The 24,187-nt window shown below is 36.5% G+C and overlaps 1 protein-coding gene across 4 annotated transcripts in view; it reads right to left on the reverse strand.

Moving 5' to 3' along the window:
- MON2 (MON2 homolog, regulator of endosome-to-Golgi trafficking) overlaps positions 1-24,187 on the reverse strand; it is a 73,142-nt gene continuing 48,955 nt past the window's right edge. For 2 of the 4 annotated variants that reach the window (XM_071802648.1, XM_065835816.2), the window contains exons 26-35: positions 22,366-22,994; positions 17,361-17,504; positions 16,820-16,837; positions 16,425-16,553; positions 14,241-14,431; positions 5,763-5,823; positions 4,464-4,587; positions 3,433-3,640; positions 2,548-2,630; positions 1-685 (exon numbers count right to left, since the gene is read on the reverse strand). In XM_071802648.1, the coding sequence (XP_071658749.1) occupies positions 522-685; positions 2,548-2,630; positions 3,433-3,640; positions 4,464-4,587; positions 5,763-5,823; positions 14,241-14,431; positions 16,425-16,553; positions 16,820-16,837; positions 17,361-17,504; positions 22,366-22,994 (1,751 nt within the window). In that variant the 3' untranslated portion in view covers positions 1-521. The remainder of the gene's footprint in view (positions 686-2,547; positions 2,631-3,432; positions 3,641-4,463; positions 4,588-5,762; positions 5,824-14,240; positions 14,432-16,424; positions 16,554-16,819; positions 16,838-17,360; positions 17,505-22,365; positions 22,995-24,187) is intronic. The other 2 variants (XM_071802650.1, XM_065835826.2) reach the window with 1 other exon arrangement.

Below are 24,187 nucleotides of genomic sequence, written 5' to 3' on the forward strand. Positions count from 1 at the left end.
TTTTATACAGAACTGTACCATTTATTATACACACAAGTGTATCAGTTCCCTTTGTTTACAAAGGCTGGTTACAGATATATGGAATGTTACAGTACCATCTTGCATAAAATTTTAGTACAATTCGTACTTCAAAAAAAGGGTGCAAAACACCAGCCTAATAAATCTGACTGAATTGAAATATTTTTAATTACATCATTAACACATACACAACAAGCTGTACATAAGCCCACTTTTCAATCACCACTTCAAGATACTGTAGCAAGTACATTAGATTATAAATGATTCCAACTATTCAGTTAAATGTATTAAAAGTCTGCACTGCTACTCACTCTGGAACTTTTGAGATATCGCCTGTATTCATGAATTACTGAGCTCTTGTTAGTACAGTTAAAAGGCGGTCAGCACTGGTTGCCAAAGTACTAGTCACAAGAGATTTCCTCAGAGAAACTTCACCCAGAAACAAACATTTTTGGATACTTTTTCTCCTTCAAAACTGAAAAAAACCCACAAGTCTTACGGGGTCAAGACTCTCCATTCTGTACCTTGGGTGCTGGTGGATGCATGAAGTCCTTGAAGGGAACCAGTGCCTCCTTCAGAGCAGAGCACACTTCCGAGGAGGAGCAGGTGATACATTCTACTAAAGTTGGGTACAAGGCAATAACTTGTGCCCATGTGTTAGCATCAACTGCAATGAAGAACAGATTCAATCACTTAGAACTGTCCAAACTCCTACAATAGATTTTTTAAAATACTTATATAAATAAGGGCACAGTCAGGTGCCTAAACACAAGTACCTAGTGCTACACAGACACTATGACATCTGTACAGGGCTCTCAGATATGATGGAGGATTTTTACAGGAGAGCCATACGCTTTTTTTGCAGCAGCAGCTGGAAGCCAGATGGGTTATCCATAAAATGGTGCTACACACCTGTGTTTCTACATGTGAGTCATTCACTGTGTCTTCTGGATGAAGAACTGACAAATTTAAGATACTACTTTTATTAAATCCAAAACCCACACACATTTTTTGCCCACTTTTCTCAGTTATTGACAGAAAATGGAATCGGACGCACATTTAACTTTTGGAAACTTGTCAGCAACGAGGCCTTCTGTGAATCTCAAATCAATGCAGATTACAAGAGCTACAGAAAGCAGAGGGAGAAACACTGGACCAAGACACAAAAATATCCACAGTAAAGTCTGTTAGTCCAACAAATGAAATTAAATATTGTGGCATGAATCCTAGTTATTATGTCACTTCCTTTCTTATATCTGTTTTAGCTCTGTTTTCAAAAGGGAACAAAACCCAAATATTTCAGACAATGTTAATAATCTTAAAGAAATAAAATTACTGAAAGCTAGAAGTGGGAGTAAAGTGATTCTTTAATTTTTCCAGTGGTTGTCTTCATAGGAAAGTACACAGCAAGTCTGGCAATCACTGCCACAGATGGACCAGGTGAAGAATTTCTCCCATTGCAGGAAGAGGGATGTGGGGAACAGTCCACCTGAGTTGGCTACTCTACCCTCTAAGAGAAAGGCCCACCGAAGTGACATTTCGGTTGTCTTCAGGGCTCACCAAAAAGCTTTATGTATCCTGGCACAGCTCTGCCCTCAGCCTTGGAAACCACTTTATCTGAAATGCGGCTGCTCACAGATGCTGCCAGCGAGGCATGGCCTCTTTCAGGAAACCCACCTGCCTGGGTTTTGCTGGAAATGCTCGTTTAGTTGTTTGTTTCAGGACTGAAAAGGTTTTTCTGATCCTCATAATATCAAAAGCAAGGAGGCAGAGGGAAACGTTGCACAGGCAATTCTGTCAGAGTTTCAGAGTCCAATACAGCTGGTTTAATTAAGACTCCTAAGTCTTCTGGTGGGAACTCCCTATGCATATACAGTAGGTGCAGCTTACAGGAGGAACAGGGTGCATGATTATAAATGAAGTTAAGGTTTTCAATTTAATTCAGACCTTTAAATACATCTGTCAATCGTTTACTTGGGCATCAATGAGCCAAGACATCTTTCCCAATACAGGAGACAGGAGGTACTAGAGCAGAAAGGGAGGGAAAGCAAGACCGCAAGGGTAGGTATCAAACAGCCTGGCCCTTCGTTTAACTTGTACAGCCCTGGAAGTGCAGAAAGCACCTACATGAGCCTGATCCACAGTGACCTACACAGGCATTATGAGAAGAAAAAGGATCTAGTTGAGACTACCTATATCGCAGAATTCTATTAACATTTTATGGAAGTTTTTTGTTTGTTTTTAGAAGACACCAAGCTGTATCTAATAAAAGACACCATAAATTGAAGTTTTCTATTTTATTAAACACATCTTAGGACGTTATAATTTTGGGTATATTGGAAAAACGCTGTCTTTTTTTTTCAGCTTATCTGTCACCTACATATACACAGAACTACAAAATACTGAATCTTACAGATTACACTTTTCTTTCAAATTTGCGTGAAAATTACTACAGGAAAGAATAAGTATGTCTCTGTGGCAGATAAAATGTTACCTTGTTTAGAACCCTGTTGTTTAACAATAACTTACCATTTTCTGGTTGAGTTTTTTTAAGTGAATCTATGAGAGTACTGACAGCTTTTAAAACAAAGATGATTTCTGTTACTTGTTGCCTACAGAGGGAAAAATGCAAACAGTCAACTACTCATTTTTGTCTCAAGAATATACATTTTCTATGAAACTTACACATCATTTAAAAAAACCCTCCACATAATGGAAACAGCTGCAGTGAAGACTACAAAAAAAGGATATTTAGGCATTAAGGATATCATGTGTTTTTAACTTTCCTACCATCATTGCTGTTGTCTCAGCCAGGATAGCTTTAAATTTGATATTGGAAACAGTAAGAGCATACACATCTCAATCTGAAAATACTCACGTACATTATTAACTGTAACATGAAAATAATCAGTTTCATCATTCATAATCAAAACCTTCAAAAGTTAAGTAAAATTTAAAGAAGTTCCTATTTTAAAGAATTTCCTGGTATTTTGGTCAACTTTACTGTTTCAAAATCAATTACTTGAGTAATGATTAAAAATGTTGCCATTTGGATATTTTATCTTGTTTTTGAGGAGACTCCCCCTCTCAATTTATAAACTATACAAGGCTCTATTGGGAATAAAGGGAAATCAGATTTCAGAAATATTACGTTATAGATATCAGAAACATTGTTTCGGTAACTGAAAATGTTAGTTACTGAGTCACATTCCTATTTCTATGTAACAGCACTTTTTCAACAAAAACTTGGTACCAGTATTTTATTTGAAATGTCTCACCCATAAACATTCCCCTGCCTTTTAATTTCCACAGACACACACACAGTATTTTTTTAATGACCGAGTGATATTTTGAATGCAGCCTTCTCATAAAATACTGGCAACACATTCCATTTCCTAAAGACAATGTACTTACCGTGGAAGAGGACATTTGCCACTCAGTCTCTCGTCTTCTATGTAGCGATGCAACACATCCTGTGACCTTTTCAAGAGCACAGAAAGTGCCATTCTAGAGATGTAGCCTTCCTGAGGAGTTGTGACTTTATTACTGAATGAAAACTGGAGCAGTGTCTCAAAACACACCTTAGAAAACTCCTCTCTCATTCGAATATCTATTTCAGCCTCTGTCAAATAAAATGACATATTTAATTGTGTAGTGTGCATGCCAATATGCTAAATGCTGCATTGCGATTAGTTCATTATATTTTGCAAAAACGTTATCACTTCTCTAGTATTAAAAAATAGTAACAGTAATATGAATGAATATGAAGAATACATTCTAAGAAAAAGTGACTGCAACAATCACAATTGTTCCAAAAATAAAAGATAAAATATGCAACACATTCAGTAACAGGTCACCTACGTGACATTGCTTTAATAACAAAATATTTGAAATCAATTAAGAAAAACCCAGCAACTGCAGTCCTACATCGTAAGTACTAATATTTGGTACTGTACAACCCAAATATTTTTCCCTGTAATGGCTTATATGTTCATTTTTTTCACCTTTCTCCAAAAAACTGTAGATTTTTTTTTTTCTTAAAGGCAAAGAAGATACTGGTTAGATACACCATATAGTTATGCTGAGGTCATTTAGTTTTCAAGAATGGGATATTATGCCTGTCTTACAGCTATCTGAAATTGTTAGAACTATATCTGCTGGCACAGAGCAAAACAAACTATGTAGAAAGTATAAAGTAACACAAGTACAATATTATATATAATACTGACCAAGAAGGAGATAATTTTTTTAAAATTTGCAAGGAATGCTCGGCAACTTCCATGAAATTAAATAGAGTTTATAAAAACAAGCTGGATAAACAGTCTATAATAAATACATGCCATGGAACTTCAAGTCTTTATCAGAGTAAGTACTCTCATCACTTAATTACTGTCTAGTAGATTTAAACCCCATTTTCTGTATATTTTGTCATTCAGGTACCATACCTGTAAAGGAGGAGGACTGTGAATGTATTGAGCCTTTATTGAGCATAGTCATTATTTGACCAACAAAATCCTTGGGAATAAAATTAGCATATGGCAGTATCTCTGTGCTGATAAGCTGTACCACCTAAAATACATTAAATATATTTATATTGGTTTTCTGAATATTAAAGTTGTAATTCTAGTATGAAGACGACAAACATTAAACAAAAGAGACATGCTTAATGAAACTTCACAAAATCCTCCAATGCTAGCTTTTAAAATTTGCAGATATGTCCAAAAATTGGGTGTAACATTAAGCTTGACATAATAAACTTCCCCCCCCACTTTTATCAGTTTCTGAAAGCAGTTATCATTCACATTTCCACTGACATTTGAAGTATATTGTTCAAATTGAATTTATGGTTTTGAAAAGAAAAGATCTAAAATTAGGAGTCTCCCTCTCCCTCCACCCAATTCAATATTCTCACTATGACATTAACACATATATCACATGCTTACAATGTGGCATCTGCAAGGCAGAACAAGTGAGTTAATTATCTAAACAAGCTTAAGGCAATGCACATTAACTCAAATGCTTTCTATCCTTGGTTTCGATGCTTGCATTCAGGAACAAAGTGGGTTGAGATCTCCATAAATTAATGCATTAGGTCTCAGAGTTCTGCTCGCTGCACACAGAGCCGCTCCTGCTTTTCATCCAGCAGTCTTTGTGTCCCAGCTGCCACTCTGGAGCGATGACAGGAGATCAAACCCACAGATACTGCCATGCCTTCTCTGCAACCCCCTTTCCTTTGTACCCCTAATCCCTGGTCTGCCACATCTCTTTGTCTTGGTGTGAAAGGGGACCGGTCCCTCTTCCTTCCAAGTATCATCTTCTCTTAATTTTGTTCAGCCTTATCCAACCAACCATCATCTCTTTTACACTTACAGCCTCTCTGTACTGCACAAGCAATACGTAATTTCTCCATTTACACACAAGGTTTTAGAAATTGAGAACACATCTGGAGGGCAACAAGGTCATTGCTTACTTAATGTCCACCCTCCACACAGAAAGCACTCACTTAGGTTTAATTGTCGGCTTCCTCCACGGTTTACAATTACCTGTGTAATCGCCTGGCAATAACATAATAAGTAAGAGTCAGATAATGGATTCGAGGGAGAAACACTTTCTGGTGTAGCTGCTCTGCGCTGGTGGGAACTTGAGTGGATAAGAAGTAAACTACTTCAGAACCAAACACAATCTGTGAATGTCACTTTCACATTATATTCAACAGTCTAATATATTTTTCACAGTCTCCTTACCTCAACATCAATACTCTCATTCTTCTGAAATTCTTGAATTGAGAGATTATCAGGAGGTGTACTAAAAATAAACATACTACATTATACTTTTAAATTCACAACATGTGTAAGGAGATAAGTATGGGAAAATGCATTCCATAAAAAGTTATACACATGAAGTTGGTACTACGATATGGTAATGATTAACATCCTTGAAGAAAATATAATGGATAATGAACGTAAGTATGGTTTAAAGGAAAAAAAGTAGTAAACCACAACAATTGAAGAGTTACAGCTGATGGACCTGATTAAGGACTTGCATCACCAACACCATTTTTCATATGCATCTCAAAGTAATCTTTCTTGTCTTATATTTGCAAAAGTCACAATATCTCTTCAGATGAGTCTGTGAAGGTATTATCAGGGGTTCACGGTTTATTACTTTTTACTTTTAATCTCTCTAAGCAAGAGACTTTTGATTTTCAGCAGTACATTTGTAAAAAAACTCCATTTTTATTTCACGTTTTCTTTTGCATTAATGAAATATAGTTTTCATTAATAGGACATTAATTTGTCTCTTTTCTTGATAACTGAAATGATGTATTTGTTCTCATTCTTAATTAATTTTATGAAGAGGCAAACCTATTTTACAACCAATGATTTTGAAGAAATTCAGAATTGTATATAAAGAATTATTTACAGATTGAATGTCCAGAAGTGATTCAACCATGAAGATTGCCCAATGCTTTATAAGATCTTACCTTACCTGTTTCTAAATTTGGAAAACTTGTATAATTTCACCGGAAATTTTATGCCAACCATTAGTCATGCAGTTTTCTCTGCTGAGGTTTTATCTAATTCACTGGGTCGTTCCTTGTATTTACTGGTCTACCTGTTAAGTGGATTCAAATTCCCTTTCCTTTACTTGATTATGCTTCTGCCGAATTCCTCAGCAAGACAGAAAGGGTAAAGGTCTCCTACTTAGAGAACAATCAACTACTTCAGCTGATGTGCCTCCATCAGTGTTTTAGTTTGCAGACATGGGTTTTCAAGTTAATCCTTTAGACATCTCTGTTTATAAACTCTGGTTCACATCTGGTCTTAGAACGCACAGAACTGGATTCCTTTTTTGATGAAACTAAACCAAAAGATGCACTCCAAGCATCTACAGTCTAGCTCTTGTGGATGCTTGGAGGACAGGGATCCAGACCAGAACTCCTCGGAATTAAAACACCTAAAGTGAGCACTCTGTGGGTGATGGGTCCTCATCATTAAATGTTTTGCTTTACAGATCTCCTCCTACTCTACTAACAGGAATGAAGTACCTTCGGTCCTGGGTATAATTCCTGCCTATGAATAAGGATTTGAAGGCAGGGAAACAAGCAGCAGGTTCAAAGAAAAAATAATAATTACAAAAAAAAAAAAATCTAATAAGGTAATTCATATGATAATCTTTTAAATACCTTGCTTGTAATCCCATATCATAAGGTTGCCTGATACAATCCACAGCGATTCAACATACAGTTGGCCAAATGATTAAAACAAACAGTGGATTACGAGCAAATGACAAACTGTGGTACAGGAACTTTCTAAGTTACATAAATTGGGAGCATATAATGAAAATAGCACTAGGTGTTCACCTTGCACCCTTCCTTGGGTACACTAGTGATCCAACAGAAATCAGCAGATTAGGTTGAGCTATGTGTCGGTTCTGACCTAGTTACATTGTCCTTGTTTTTCTGACACAGAGCAGAAGTTGCAATACTCATACCTATGTTCTTCTGAAATTCAAAGACAGTTGCAAAACCCACTGGATGGTGGGTTCAGTTTCTCCATACTGTCTGATTTACATAGAAGGTAACATCTTATTACAGCTAATGGAGTAACTAGCAGCACTAACAACAAAAATCAGAAACAAGGCACTATAAAAGGTCAATATAATCTCACATAGTAAATTCTCTCTTCATAATTTTACTTTTTTGTCTTTTTAAAATAATTGAGGAACCGTTTGGAAATCTGACCACTTGAAAGGAATGGTTAGAAATGCTGGAATTTGGTAATTCAACTCACTGTTCCTGTGTATGTTTGTGTGTTATGATGCAGTTTAAATGAGACAATACTTTATTTTCTCCAGAGAAACCATCTGATTAAGTACACAGGATGGCCACTACAGAGAAGGAAGGAAAATGACTGGGTCAATCTGCCACATTCCCTGCCTAATTTATGGCAGAATAGGCAGATGCGTGGAAAACAGGGCTCTTGACTGAACAAAGACCCAAGCTGTTCTGTAAGCAGAGGAATCGGTGCAGCATTGCAGTGACAAGCAGACTGGCATCCTGTGGCTTATTTCCAAACTCCCTCTCCAGCCCTAAGCTTCTTCCTGCACCCCCATGTCCCTCCCCGGGAAACAAGAGACCTGGTGGGTAGTTCAAGCTCAGCACGTGCTCACTGGCAGGGCAGCTGCCAAAGATGCGATCATGGACCTGTGCCAGCCTTGTCCTCCTAAGGGTACTCATCTGGGCCTGTCTTCTCCATCCCACTGCCCTTTTTCATTATAATGAAAAGTCTAAGAACTTTGGAGGCTTCTAAAGCTCATTCAAATCTGGCTAGTTCGGCTAACAGTGTTGATTTCTTCCCCCTCCCCCCACCCCCATGCGCCTACATGATGCTGACCAAGTCAAATAATACATTTTTCCAAGATAAACGTTTGTTGCTTTTTTTTTCTCCCATCTTGTAGGTGCTATGCATGAGTTACCAGTTGTTCAGTCTTTACAGCTACAGATAATTTTCAGTTTTGACAATTATGACAGTAGGTACCAATGTTCTTGCTTGAAAAAAATAAATGTATCTCCCTTCCTCAAAAGGATTTTATGTAGGTAACTTCACCACCATCTCTAAAACTTTCAAATGTTACGTGTATGACTACAGACGTAAAAGATGGAGTTATATGTTGAAAACCAAGAATAAAATAATATATTAAGTAGTTGTTCAGTCAGTACTGTTTGTAACATATAAAGAAGTTAACTATGCAGAACCTTTAAACAGTAATGTAAACTGTTGTGATGCACACATATGCATGTCATAATACATGAGAAGCCTTTGTTCTGACACTTCCTAATTTATGACTGGTGTGCTCAGACGAGATTTACTTTAAAGAGGTTTTGAGACCTTTCTCTCCAGTTGTCCATATCCAGTCTCTCATATATGCTACAGATTCTGCTACACACTTGTTCACGTTAGCCAATTACTCCCAAATAAATTTTTGCAAGTAAGGTGCATCTATCCAGGGGCCAAAAGCTTTACGGGTAGGATGTAACACAGTCAAACTGCAGCAGGAGGGTGCAGAGCTGGGGAAGAGAAGAGGCAGCGTGATGCTGCGTGTGGCTGTGCGGTTGCGGAGCTCCCGACACCCAGCAAACAGTCACCGCAGCAGCACTCTGCTCTCAAGCAGCTTTTTGGAGAGTATTGATTTAATTCCCTCACGTAAGCACAGCCTTCTGCTCTAGTAAATTATAGATATGTACACGCATTTGTTGAATTTTATTTTATATAATGGCTTGACATGCTTCCATAAAGCCTCTGGGAAAGAAGAATGATATGAAATAATAAACAGACCAGCCTCTTACCAGAAGACAATTTTGTGTAAATTAAGTTACATGAAATGTATTAATTTTTAAATGTCATTTTGATTTATAATAAAAATCAAAACTATTGAGCCTCCTCAGCTACAGCTTGCTTATAGAAAAAAAAGCTGAAGCTTATTGCTCAGAAGCTGTTAATTCTCTCTGACAGTAACATTTTCCTATTTCATTTACCTGGGCTCTTTTCGCCATATTTGAAATTTCTTGATGTACAAAGCTGCAGAGACCATTTCTGCTGTGCTTTGTACTTTTGAAACATCAATAAATGTCTCCTCTCATTCAGCCCCACAGCTGCCTTGAAAACTGGTTCCCATCCAAAAGACAAAGGCAAGACCATGCAGAGGAGGGGCAACATTTTAAACACAGAGGTTCACAGAGCTTTAATTGCTTTAATTTAGGCGTTTTAACCACACTGACCTCTTGCTTAACCAATGCCAACTCAGTTTCACTGGCAGAAGCAATATTACGTTATCTACACATGTGATTTCTAGCACTACAGTGATAATAAGAATTGCGAGTTAGATTAGAAAAATGTTTAAAATGTTGATTAAAAATTTAGAACATCAGTGAAACAGAAAGAGCTTTATCTTTCTACTCTACCCTCAGCCAGGTGGAGACTTGGAGAAAAATGAGACAATATGCACTGAGATATTTTAGTGAACAAAGATAAAGGGAAAAACTAGCCAGATCTGTTTTTCTAGGAGGACTGACTGCAGTAAGACATTTTTGAGTTTTACAGCAATGCAGGTATTTCATATTTAGAACCACCCCAGCAGTGCTAGGTCAGCTTTGAAGAATAAAGGTTTGAAGGGCTTGTATAAAGGAAGAGATTTACCTAGCTTTGCATGAAACCTGGACAGATGATAGCATGGAACATGTACGAGTAAATAAATGTAGGAGTAGTTACATTTACACAGTCCTGAAATTATATTCGGCCCTTTGAAGGCAACCATGAGGCTGTTGTCGCCCCTGGTGAAAATGAGTTTGACACCCCTGATGTAGAACAGTCAATAGTGGAAAGTGTGGAGTATTTAAAGGTATGCAGGAGTGAAGGAAGAGAAGTAGGTTTCTTTGTGACAAAACACTTTATTTTCCTTGAAGTGGAGAACTTAGGAGAAATTATAGAATGCTGGCACAAGGAAGTAAACTTTCAGTTCTAACTGTATTCAGGACTAACCATATATCTAAATATATTGCTGTCACAAGGGCTGACATGTTGGATAATGGTAAAAATCCAGATAACGCAGTAGTGCTGTTACTCTGTCTCACTGATAGCCTCTTGGGATGTCTACCTGAATTGTATTTTCCAAATTCTTTGTGCTCCAGAACCTTTTCAAGCCATACTGGCCTTCAGCAGCACAGCCAGATTTGTCACTTCTGCACCTGACTTGGACCCCTGTCCTGCACGGTATATTTACAAGCTGGAAAGCCACCAGGGACGCCTGACTCACGGCTGCAGTAAGGCACAGTTATGGTCAGCAGGGTCACTCAAACCAAGTTTACAAGTCACTAATCTATTTAAGAGCACAGGGCACTCTCATCTTTTCATCTGTTGCTTGGTTAGTTGATTTTAGTGATGCAGACAAAAATCCAAGTACTACCAAAAGTTTTTTAAAAAACACAACTCACTGTTAATATAAATAAATCAGGAACGCACCGAGAAACAGCTTTTTACCACCTATCTGGCCTAAAATAATGGACTGACATGGACAGTTGGAAAGGAAAGTACATTCCCATTGCCTTCTCCTATAATCAGAAGGCTGAAATGTAACTCAACTCAGCAATAAATTTTAGCTATTACATTCAAAACAGTGAATAGGTTCTCCCACATTACTCTGGAATAAGATACCACTATGATTTGTATTTATTTTCTATTAGAACTGTAACAAATAATTGAAAGAACACAGTAAATTTGAAAATTCTGAATTCAATTTACTTAGAAATGGAACAACTACAAATATAAGGGACTGACTATACTCGAATTACAATCCACCAAAAGACACAACTTAGAAAATTCTAACATGAAAGGGATTGGTTGCCATATTTGCCAAGGCTTGTTTCACAGCATCTTGCACAGAAATGTGCAAGGACTTAACCAAAGGAAATCAGAAGAGAATTACCTCAACATGAGGAACTTCCACAGCTACCTCTAGAGCCCTCCTTGCATCACAGGGAGAGAGGTACGCTTCAGGAGCATTGTGGGGAAGAGGATGAAGAGAAGGAGAAATGACTGCTATTACTAACTGTCCTGACTACTGGCATGAGACAGATGTAGTCCCTTCTTAGCTTTAACCTTTTTTAGGACCACAAGGCTCAGGCTGATAGAGGGAACAGAAAAACTCTACCTTAAAGTTACTAAGGGACAGGGATCTAACTGCAAGTAGAAGAACCATCCACTTAGGAAGACAAACTGCTATTTAGAAAAAGATGGACATTAAGGGGGCAAAAAACCCCAACCCAAACCAGAGGTTCAACAGCCATACAACACACAACTACATAAGCAAAAATCATCTACTCATAATAAGTCAGAAGAGTAATGATAATTGCCATTAATCATAATAACAGGCCAAATTATCCTGCTGTAGTCATACGGTTCTATAAACCACCAGCCTATTTTTAGTATTTAAAATTCTTTCAAATTTTAAAGCTTCTAAGTGAGAGAACAGAAAAGTTTCATCAAACTTCTCTGAGAACATTTTAATTCTGTTGAAAATGCTGATCCCTAAATCACATTTGCCTTTAAAGAGGTAAAACCAGATTAAAGTGAAGACAGACAAGTTTTAGGGGCATCACAAATATTCATAGAAGTACTATTTTTCCTTTACCTCCAGAGAATATTTCCTATGTATGACACCTATTAGAACTAATGCCATTGGTGACTGTTTCTAGCAAGCATCATATTAAGATGGAATTTCTATGGTTGGAACAACTTTCAAGAAAAGTATAAATCGCTTGCTGTAAATTAGGAAAAACAGGCAACATATTTGGCCCAAATGTCATGCAAATGATAGTGGATTATCTTGAACTACACTGAAGATCTGTGATAATCATTCATAAATCCGGAGAAGTAAGATTAATACCCTAAAACTGTAACAGTGCCAGTCTGGGTCAGCTAACAACACACAAAATGGCTAATGTTTCATCTGTTTTGCAGATATTTAGGAATAATTCATTTACAGCAAATAGTAGTACATATTCCCAAAGTAACTTCTACAACTCTCCATTCTAATTTTCTGAGCCCAACATTGGTATTGGTTACAGGGTGTTAACTGGTCTGGAGTGCCTGGCTCAGAATGGAAGCATGACTACTAACCACAGTTCAAAACAAAACCGAACAAGATACCGCAAAGATTATTTTAAATTAAAGAAATGGTGAAGAATCAAAACAAAATTTGAATGATTAAAATCTCTTATGGAGTCTTGATGAGCTTTTTTATTTTAAGGTCCTCCTATTTAATAATATTGCTCTGAAGTAAATGCAAAACCAAAAGTTTTTCATTCAATTGTCACATAACCCTATTCATGAAATTCCAAACCTATTCATTATTTACAAACATTTTCACTAACGGATGTGTCTCTAAAATTAATTTTCATTGGTGTTTATTTTTTGTCTGGTTTGGGCAAACTGCTATTTACTCATCATTAGTAAGTACAGCTGTGTTTGGTTTCTGATTTTTGTGTGTTTGAAAACTGTACACACAAAAATACACAGCATATTAGTCTTAGGTACAGAAGAACACAACTGTTTTCTGTTGAAAAGATTAACTTGTTACTGAAATCAGCATACACACAGAAATCAGGGAATTAAAATTTTCATATTCAACATTGTCCTTCAATCTGAGATACTATTAGACATACTCAAACTACTCCTAAAAGATGCTTATCCACAGAAGATGCAAATTCCACACTGCTCCAAAGTGACCTTCTACAATACCTACCCTTCCTTATAGGGAAAGGTTTCCTTGATTGCAAACCTAGATAATCTTTGTTGTACTGAAATCTATTGTTACCCATTCTCAAGGGACAATTAAAATTCTTGTCTGGAGCAATCTTTTACCATATTCTGAAGATTTATCACGTCTTCCTAATGAAATATTCTTTTGATTGAACAAACTAATAGATCAGACTAAGTCTTTGCTCATTACGATTCTTCACTTCTGGACTTTCTCAGTATGGTCACAACTACAGTGTCCCATTCTTGAGAGATTATGCATGTACTTATACATCTGCCTATCTGTCTAGTTATAAATCCAACTATCTAGCTACACTTTCCACAAAGTGTTCTAAATAAAGTGTGGTTAATTATTAAGGTGCAGTCAATTTATCTCGGGTAGAAACAAATGCAAGATAACTATGGGCTTCTAAGTGAACAGCAGTGTAAGAAATAATTCTACAGAATTTGTAGTAAGTTGAATATTTCAAGATGGAACTCAAGAGAAATACAGTTAATGGTGCTCACTTTCACAAAAAAAAAAAAATATTGCAATTCTGTTCAAAGTGAAAAAAGGAACAAATTGAGTACACATCATTAACTCTTCATCAAATCTACCCTTGAGAATCAACGCAGAATTCCTTGGACTGGTCATAAAGGTTATGCCTTATATTCAGAGGTCAGTTGAGCTCACTCTTGCTCTGACATTTCACCTTTTAACTGAAGTTTTTTCAACTACTTTATTTTGTGAAGCAGACAGGCTGGTTATCTTTTATCCTTCAATCATTAAAGTAAATTTCAGATTTCAAATATCTCTAAAAATAGGGCGATTTTTACAGAACTCTACTGACACATTTACTGAACAAATTACTGAAAAAGATTCTCCAGTTATAAAAAGAAAAACAGAAAAAAGGAAATTGTGTTTACCTTTTGGTGAATAAAAAGTCCTCAAAAGTATTTGCTAGCTCTGGCCACATACTGTCAAATTTTCCAGAAGACGCATGTTGCCTTGCAACAGGTAGTCCAATGGAGAGAACTTTGAGAAGAGAGGAAACAGCGAGCTTCCATGTGCTTTCAGAAGGGCAGGAATATTTCAGACTAAGAGGTATTCTTAGTGTCTGCAAAATGAAAGTTAAAACAAAATCTATAGTTGCTCAGACAAATCTAAGAATATGACTAATTTCTGCAGAAGATCTTGTCAAACGCTGTCATAGATGACAGCACACATCCCCCTTTTCTGCTGGTATATGAGATGCTCTTTTAAAACATAATAATAAAGATGATTTACCATATAGCAGCTGGGTAAAGCACCAGTCTGTTGCCAAGTACAAGGTTAGAAGTCAGAGATGATCCATTACCAATTACACTACAAAATTACATACTAACTTTCGTTTTCTGTATTGCCATCCACCATTTCTGCTAAGCCTCACAAATCGGCTTCCCTAACATCGAATCATAGAATCGTTCAGGTTGGAAAAGCCCTTTAAGATCGGCAAGTCCAACCATTAGCCTAGCACTGCCAAGTCCACCACTAAACCATGTCCCTAAGTGCCACATCTAACAGATTGCAGGCAGTTTGTTATCATGAGTGTATTCTGGAGAGTTTAGTCCCATTCCTAAAAAGCTATTCCAGGTGCTTCCACAGTAAAAGAAAAAAGTCTAATTCAATTTAAACTTTTCCTAATATGCAAAAGTCAAACTGTGTACATAACCACTGCAAGACATCTGCTCATTGCTGACTGTTAAACCACATGAAGTTGAAAAGCAAAAAGAGTTAATTAAATTCTAAGATACAGGCTGCATTACAATTCAAATGTATAGTAGATGAAAACACAGCAAAATATAAGTCTGTTAGAAAGACAGTTTCACTACCTAGAAAATAAAGTAATTAATGGGTTTAAAAACGTTAAGCATATGTACTATTTACACTATAGGTATTCCTTTTAACATTGTTAGTCAAACTACCTACAACCTGATACCAAGTTATCTTGGAAAACTAATTATTTGATTTACATTCACATACATAACGACTAAATTTGGGTATTACGCATATGTTTCCAATGCTTTCAGTGAAGCGTCTGATTTGATGAAAGCAAAGGGAGGAAAGAGGAAAGACTCACTCTTGCTCAAGAGTGAGTTTACTGTTGAAAATTAAGAGAACTAGGATCTAACCCTGGAGGTAAACAGAATATTGTCTTCTGCTGCTATTCTTCATAGGGGTCAAATCTAATTCCAATATCAACATGGGCTTTAGAAACATTAAAAATAATTTAAAACCCATTATCATCTATTACAATAGATCACATTATTATCAATCGAGAACATTAATGAAAAGTGGTGCTTATATCAGTTTCACTTATCCCATTAATACAGAAGTGGAAAACAACTTCATTAACTTCAAAATACAAATATTTAATTTGTAACAGATGCCAAATAATACCACATAACTATTTTAAACACATTCAGGTTTCTAAATTTCTATACAGGAACAATCTGATGTCAGTCAAGTCATTACAAACAAACCTAGGTCGCATACATTTCTTTTCCAGACATTTACTACTACTTCTATTATTTACCAAAATTATTCGTCAAAATGGAAACAAGATTAAAAAAATATTGGAAGTTTGACAATTTCACCTTAAAGGCACAACTAAGCAGCTGTAACTATTCATAGCTACATCAGCAACACACAAAGTCTTTAAAAACAAATGTAAGCAACAGGTAAAGCATGCACCACCCAGGTATATATGCCAGTCTACAGGGATTGGTCTTTGGCCTTCATTGCCATATTTACTAAGAGGCCTGCTTATTAGAATCAGCTGCATAATACTTTCAAAGATCAATATTTTATGGCCTGATACATTTGTTAGTTTTTATCTTAACACTGAAACACTGAGGCTGACATTACCCAGCTAAAGAACAACACATATAGCCTAGTCAACAGATTGCAGCTTCAAAATAAATTAGTACCTGCTGCTCACCTTCATAACAATTTCTTTACTAAAGCTTTAAGCTTCCCAGAAAGTGCTTATCAACACTAGCGCAAAATAAAACTCATGATTTTCAATATAAGCTCATCAAATTCAGAGCATACACAAGACAAACTTTTACCTTAATAATGTTCTGAAGAACCTTCTCTGTTACCACAGCTTTATGGCAAGCTGTCTTTTGGTATAAGTCCACAACAACTTCCAATGATCTCTCAGCAAATGGTACGTAATTCAATGCTACCCATTCCGCCTAGGAAAAGAAATCAGTAAATTACTGAACTATATGTGAAAACATATTAATTAAGGAACGGAAAATGTATATTTTGCATTGAACTCTCAGTTTAATGCATGCAAAGTTTGCTAAAAATATGGTCCGAGCAACAAAACTGTAAATACAACATAGTCTGACTATGAATATGTACTCTACACTGAAATAAAGTACATTCAAGTAGGAGAAATGTTGCAGTCTAGGCAAGACAACTACATTAGGACAATCTTTAAGGAAATTTAACTCACCGGTGCAAATAGTTGTATCTAGTGATTCCATTGTGTTGCAGGACAAATAGAATAAGAAAAATTAATACATACATAATAGTTACCTCTTCGATTACACTGATTCAGATGTTCATGCTTAGTGAACAGCAGAGCACACAGATAAAAAGAATTATTGAACATGTCCTATTTCTCTACAGCGCGTGCAATTAAAAAATTTGCAGCTTGAGGGAATTTTCTCCGTTCAAAATTATTGTGTCTTCCCCTTAAATTTATTATCACATGTAGGACAAGTTATTTGACATCAGTGGCTGGACACATTCACTATGTCTGGTGTCCAGACAAGACCTTTCCTACATGGAAAAATAGAAAATATAAAAGCAAAGCAGAATTCAAAGGGAGCAAATAAAGAAAAGCATGTAAAAAAAATACTAATAAATTATTATACAACATGCCGAGTGAAGCTTTTACAGATGGAATAATCACACCTTGCTAAACAACCTATACCTGAAGCTGAATTGGGTTCACGTGCCAAGTGAAACAAGTGAGATTTCTAATTAATTACCTGATTATACTTTGCATTTGCAATGTGCTTCGTTTCCAGCTGTCCATACTGTGGAGGTTTGCAGGAAAATTCTACAAAGGCCAACAGCTGGTCAAAGATTGCAGGATACATTATCTGCATACTTTCTGAACCCACACATATAGCCTATATCAAAAGAAAATACAAAAGCTTACTAGCTATCTTGAGCTTCCACATTCAAAAATGTGCAGCAGTACAAGGAGGTCCCAAAGAAAAAGTGTCTGATAAGACTATGCAAAAGTCATACTGTACAAAAAACTGTGTATAGTCCAAACAGTTTAAGGAAAGTAAGTTTTGTTATTTTATTAAAGTAAGTTAAGTGCCAACATACCTGGGCATATATAGTTCAGTAAATACTGCTATCTTATTTCGTCTAATAAAATATATATATTCTTTACAAACTCTGCTCTGACATGACAGCAAAATATAAGTCCTGTAAGTCTCGTCTGTTGATCTCAGCCACAATTTCTTTAAGTTCTACTTCAAGGAACACTTAAATCTCAGAAGTAATTCATACAAGGTCTTCATAAGCAGTTATATTTGTGTCTTACAGAAAGGAACATAAATGAGAATGATATGATTTTGGTATAGCTGAAACTCATAACCTTGTTTTAAAATGGAAAACATTTCAGGGAGGGTATACTTAGAAGATGTCGATGAAATATCATGTTGTCATAGGCTAATGATTTCCTGTTGCAATATAAATCCCAAGGCAATCTTAGGGCATTTCTTTTCAAATCCAGACACAATGATTCTGTGAAGATACTCCAATTATTTTCTGTCATTTTATATGTCTTAATTTTCCTCCCAAAGTCTCTCCTCTCAAGGCTTCATGAAACAGTCTTATTTATTGCTCCACAAAAAGACCTTGTGCTTGAATTGTCATTTTTCTCTGGGGAGGAATCAAATCCACTTTTCATTAACCACAGATCACCCATGATGAGTTGCGGTTGAAGACACTCAAGGTGCCAGCAGCTTCAAAGCTGTTGGAATGCAGCCTCCATGCTGGGGCTGTGTTGTGAGCCGTGGCAGTCAATGGGTTTGCAAATGCCCTGAGAGGGAGCAAGCCAACCGGGGCCACAGGTGCTGCCGTCACTAGGTCACCCTAAGACCTGGCTGCACTTTCAGGCAACCTACAGCAGAGCAGTTCATGAACCATCAATGGCCTTTCCCCGTCCCTCAGCTTCCTGCAATTCAAAAAGCACATCTAATGTTCAAAAGGCTTAGTCAACACTATGAATATATTGCAGCGTTCCTAAAGAGCTGTACTGCTTTTCTGGTGCTCAAGTTCAAGACTGTACTGAACCCTGAAAAAGATGCTTTGATGCTAGATACTCACCTGTGTGACAGAAGACTAAAAGGTTAATTGCTGATCTGAAAGTATTCAACATCCCGTAAAACAATTTCAGCTGATATGCTGCTGCACTACATTTTAACAGGTTAATGCAAGATTACATACCTATTAGAAAAGGTTTAAAAAAATATTTCGTGTACCAACACATGGATTAGAAAGAGAGCATCCACAACCTCCTGGATAAGGTTTGTACAGATGGAACTTACTTGCATAGATGCAGCTTACATCGCCTACATAAGACTACTTTAACATCTATAATGGCAAAACTTCAAAATACGTTAGTCATTCACTCCACATTGTTATATTTCTATTATAATTCTTCATTTCAGAATCAGTGGAAAATAACTTCAGATGCTACTTTTTCTGTATTGGTGAACAAAAGCAATAACTACATCCTATTTGAAGTTCATAAATTAGTAGCTTCTTATCCTCCATTTGTGAAACTTTTGTAGAACTTTTATTTTACAAATAGAAAAGTTTTCTATCCAAGCTACTGGGCTATTTTCAGCTCTAAAAATTGTCCATATAATATTAAGAAAAAGGAGGTTTAGGTCACTTAGTTTTGAAAAGTCATCTAAGTAGACTTGCATTTCAAAGAGGTTTATGCTTCTGACTGACACCAGGTAACTTCTATCTAAGCATATAAAAAAATCAAAAATAGTCTAGCAAGTGTGTGGTGAAGGATGTTGAAAGTATCTTTAAGATCTGCTTATAAAACAGAGTAGTAACTACTGTGATAAGTGCACTTATTTACGTTCTTAAGTAAAGGAGACACATAAATCAAGATGTAATGGTCAGGGAACGACGAAACACAATCAAACCCTAAAATAAAATACTCTGAGGATCACTGTTGTAAAAATTGACACAGTATTTCAGTTTCAGAAATTTACCCTTTAAAGCATTCTGCTAGTAACCTTCATATTTTTTTTAATAGTTCAGATTTATTTAGCAACTCCTATTGCAACTACTGTCATGGACTCCCATTTTTTGTTTTCGGCTCTCTGTAGTTAAATCTCTACCATCTCTGGCAGTGTATGTAAATACAGCCTTGAATTTACCACGCCCACAGCTCAAGAGGTTTGCCTCCACGCTGCCTGCAGAGGCAGAATTCAAATGTATCTGATCCCAAGTATGTATCTATGTTCCTCTGATGAGCCAGCTGGCTCAATGTAGAGTTGACCCAGAGCGAATGCAGGGAGGCAGTGAGAATAATCAGTGAATTTGGGCTTGTGTACAAACGTCAGCTGAGCTACAGTGATGAAGCAGGCACTTATACTACAGCAATGAAAGACTGAAAAACAAGTTCTAATAAGGAATAAAAAGGAAATGAAGAACAAAACAAAGGGCTCAACACATGGAAGTCTGAAAGAACCAAGGTTCCTTTCCAATCCTATGTTCTCGTGTTGCAATGTCCTTTGTTAGTGCAACCACATCATAAAATAGCTTTATTAAACAAGTCAAGGGTTCAGTCTTAAACATGTCAGGGTTTATTCATGCTATTCCAACTGCAAAGTGGTTTCGGAACTTCTCAGAAAATCAGAACTGACCCAAATCTTCCTCTATCAGCAAAGAACAGAACTTAATCTGACCCCACATGCAAAAATGTAAGAAACATGTTGTTTAAAAGGCAGCAGCAAATATTTACATACTATTCTTTAACTGTTCCGCTAACTCCTGTGAGTAGGCCTAAGAGTATTAATCCATTTCAACAGAGGAAGAATATTCTGTGGCCTCCAGTAAAACCATCTGACAGGTGGCCTTTGGCCCACATAGCGCTGGCCAGCTGTCATGTCATGTGAATGGTACTGTCTTACATAGCCAAGAGAAGCGATCACACAACTTCTCAGAACTTACTAATGTCCAAATATACCTTATATTTTTTTAGTGATTTCAGTGCTGTTCCGTTAGTAATATAAATATAGATGGAGTGGAAGGTACTGTATAAATTGAGGTATCTTCCTATGTAAGCCTGTATTTGCAAAGGCTTGTAACTGCCATGCTAACTATGTAGATTGGGAGGGGGAAGGCGGGATGTCTGTTTCTCAAGGGGAGTTATTGCTTTTGTTATTGTTTAAGAAAACTTCAGCTAAAATACTTTAACGAGAACAAGGCTATAAAAAACACATGTGCAGCTTTTCCTCATGTTAAAAACTCTGGTAACTCTTCTTTTGAAACACGCTCACGCCTGCAGCCTTTGGGAGCTAAGAACATCTGGATAAGGGAACCAGCAAAGAAACAGAAAAATCTGACAGATGAATATATGGAGTGATTAAGTGGGAAAAACAGAACTTGGGCAGGGCTGAGCTGCTGCAAATGGAAGGGTATAAAAGGGTCAAGCCTGACTGGAAAAGGATTAAAGTGCAGTAGATATGACTGATGTTAAAACTTCATGTTATTTGTACCCTCACATACAAAACTGACATTTAATACCAACTTCTAATCTCATACCTCTGTTCTCAAAATACATTCATGGATATTTGTTCAACTCATAAACTAAAGTAATGACTGCAAGACGATGATACTGTCTTGCTTGTAGGGTTCAAATAAGTGTAAGTCAACACACACTAAACAGGAAAAAAGATACTAAATTGCTGCTCATTAGGCAGGCACTATGCATTCTATGAGCTAAATGAGGTAGGATCCCACCAGGAGGTAGTGTGAAAGGAGAGGTATGACTATGTTGTTAAGTAAAGCAGTCATAACGTGGAAGCCCAAAAGGAGTGAAATCAAGTCACATGGATAGTTTTAATTGTGACATAACCCAAGTAGGTTTCTGTGGCGTCTTAGGTTTTGAGTTGTTTTTAAAGGTGTACTTAATATAAATACATTATCTCATTCATTATGAGCTTTGCTTCTTTTGAATAAATAAGTCTTCTAAACGAACAATGTATTTTGCAAGGAGATTTTGTAGAACTCCAGCAAGAAAGAAGCAATACCTTCTTTTTCTTTTTTTTTTTTTTTCAAACTCTCCAGTAAAAGGGCACCCAAATTTGCTGTTTATGGATTCACTTGCATGAAGGGTGCAGTGAACTCTGAGTTCTACAGTAAGAATTTCTCAAGCAGAGATGCAGCATTGTCCTTAAACAACTAATTAACAAGAGGTAAGAAGGTGGTCTGCATGAACACAAAGTTTGCATAGTCACCATTCTAGACCTTGTTTATGGCAGCACCTGGGCAACATAAGGAATATCGTGTGGGGCTATTCCCCCAACTCTATGTACAGATCTTCGTAACAATATAATACTTTAATATTAGATGGACAAGTAAATCTTAGAATATCCTGAGTTGGAAGGGACCCACAAGGATCATGGAGTCCAACTCCTGCCCCTGCATATGACAACCCCAAAATTTCAACCATGTGTCTGAGGGCATTGTCCAATAGCTACAAAGACAGCACCACACTTAAAGTACTTCAGCAATTAAGCAAAAATGTGTTTCATAAAGATTACACCATTCCTTTCAATGCAGAGCACCTGGGATGCACTACGAATGGAGATCTGATTGTTCTAAGATAGTGCACTGTGCAATTATAATTTAAAAAATAATGTTTAAGTCAACACATTGTAGTTCTGAGAAGAACTGAGATAACAGTGTAGTTTACCTTTCACCATGTATTTGAAGTCACATTATTACCTTTTGTAAAACATCTAAAGCTGTGAGCACCGCTTCCTGTAAACTTGTCAAGACTGCTTCAGTGTAAGATGGAAGGATGAAAGGGGAAGCATCAGAACTGATTGGAACTGAGACAGCACCATGCAAAATAACACCCAGCTTTTGGAGATCATCCATGCTGAAACCAGTTTTGATGTGTTGATATAGAGCCGGGAATATTTGAATCAAAGCTGTAAGAAAAGGCTGGCTGGGAATGAAAGTCAATTTATCACAAGTAATTGGAGGCCTTGTACTTTCTGAACCAATCCTGTACCAGCTGTTCCAGGCTGCCCACCAAAGATTCAAATCTTCAATCTCATCTGTTATTACAGGTGGTTCAGATCCATTGTATCTTCCTATTCTTTCTCCTATGGAGTCAGTTCTCATGAACGATCTGCCCAGACTAGTGGCTGTTGTTGTCCCTACCACCACAGGTACAGAGACATTGATAGCGGGTGGTGTCTCAGGCTTCTCTGAGTCTCGGACAGGAGAAACAATTTGTAAGATCTCCTGGAAGCTTTTCAGAGCAGCCAAGGAAACTTCATTATTTTTGCTGAGTGCTGCTGATTGGATGTGATCAAGAAGAACATCCCAGGCTTGGGAAAAGTCTCCTATTTAAACAAAAAGAGAGAGGAAAAAGAAAAAATCAACTTGCAACTGACCTCCTATTCCCCTTCCCACCCAGACTGTCTCTAAAAGGCTGTTCATCTACTTGTTATGCTAATAAAGAGGAATTTCATGAGGTTAGGTGATGGCTTGAATAACTTTCAGAATGTACCAGTTCAACCGTAACCAGAAAGAATGAATGTGATAGAGAAACAAACAAATATGAAGAACAAAACAATATATCAATGTTTATGTCAAATTTGCTACTGAAAAATTACATACCACATCCCATACCAGAAAAATATGCTTTCTTTGTTCAGGACAGCAAAACAGATTTGTTCTTACACATGTTGATTTCAAAAGCGTTAAGCACACACAAGGAATTAAGGGTCAAATCTATAGCAATGTGATGCATTTGTAAAGAACTTATTTTAAAATGCTCTGTTAATTGTACTGTGAGGAAAGATTTCATTTTTGGAGTTTGAATTTTTCATTAAACTTAGCCTTAATCTTCAGTTTTCTATGTTACTAATTACTGGGTTTGAATAATTAAAATAGCCTCGTAATGTTTTAAGTTTTAACTCAAGTTTAAGATAGTTTAAAATCCACTACCCTTAATAGCTATTAATATGTTGATATTCATATCACGAATAACCAAAATACTACAAAACACAACTTATTTCTAGATAGATTTATTAATTGCATGCTATGGGAGGGTGAAGATATATTAATGTTATGGGGAATTTTCTTTGCAAGGTATACACTCTTTAGGCTACATTTTAATTTTTTGAAGTAATATATTTAAGCAGTACTAATTAACCAAACTAGAAATAAAAGCTTTTTTGAAATGATATAAGAATATCTCTGTTTAGAAGCCTAAACTGAAACATTTTTTGCACAAAACAGGCACGAAAGCTGAATTATATTATCTAGTTCAACACATTTACATTGTTCAATTATATGTAGCCATATTTTATATTTTATGACAGCTTGGTAAATGACCTAATGTTTAACTTGTGTAAGGAGAAAGTGAAAAAGAACTAGGGAAATATCAGAGCCTAAATAAAAGGAAGAGAAAGAAATAAAGATGCCAAGAAGTTACAGAAGAAGACAAAAAAAACTTCAATGGGAAAGGTAAGATTTTTAAGGATGAAGGAGAAATGGGAAACTCACTTCAGTCAGCTGCACTAGGGACAAC

The sequence above is a fragment of the Patagioenas fasciata genome, chromosome 1 (genome assembly GCF_037038585.1).
Source record: "Patagioenas fasciata isolate bPatFas1 chromosome 1, bPatFas1.hap1, whole genome shotgun sequence".
Taxonomy (NCBI): domain Eukaryota; kingdom Metazoa; phylum Chordata; class Aves; order Columbiformes; family Columbidae; genus Patagioenas; species Patagioenas fasciata.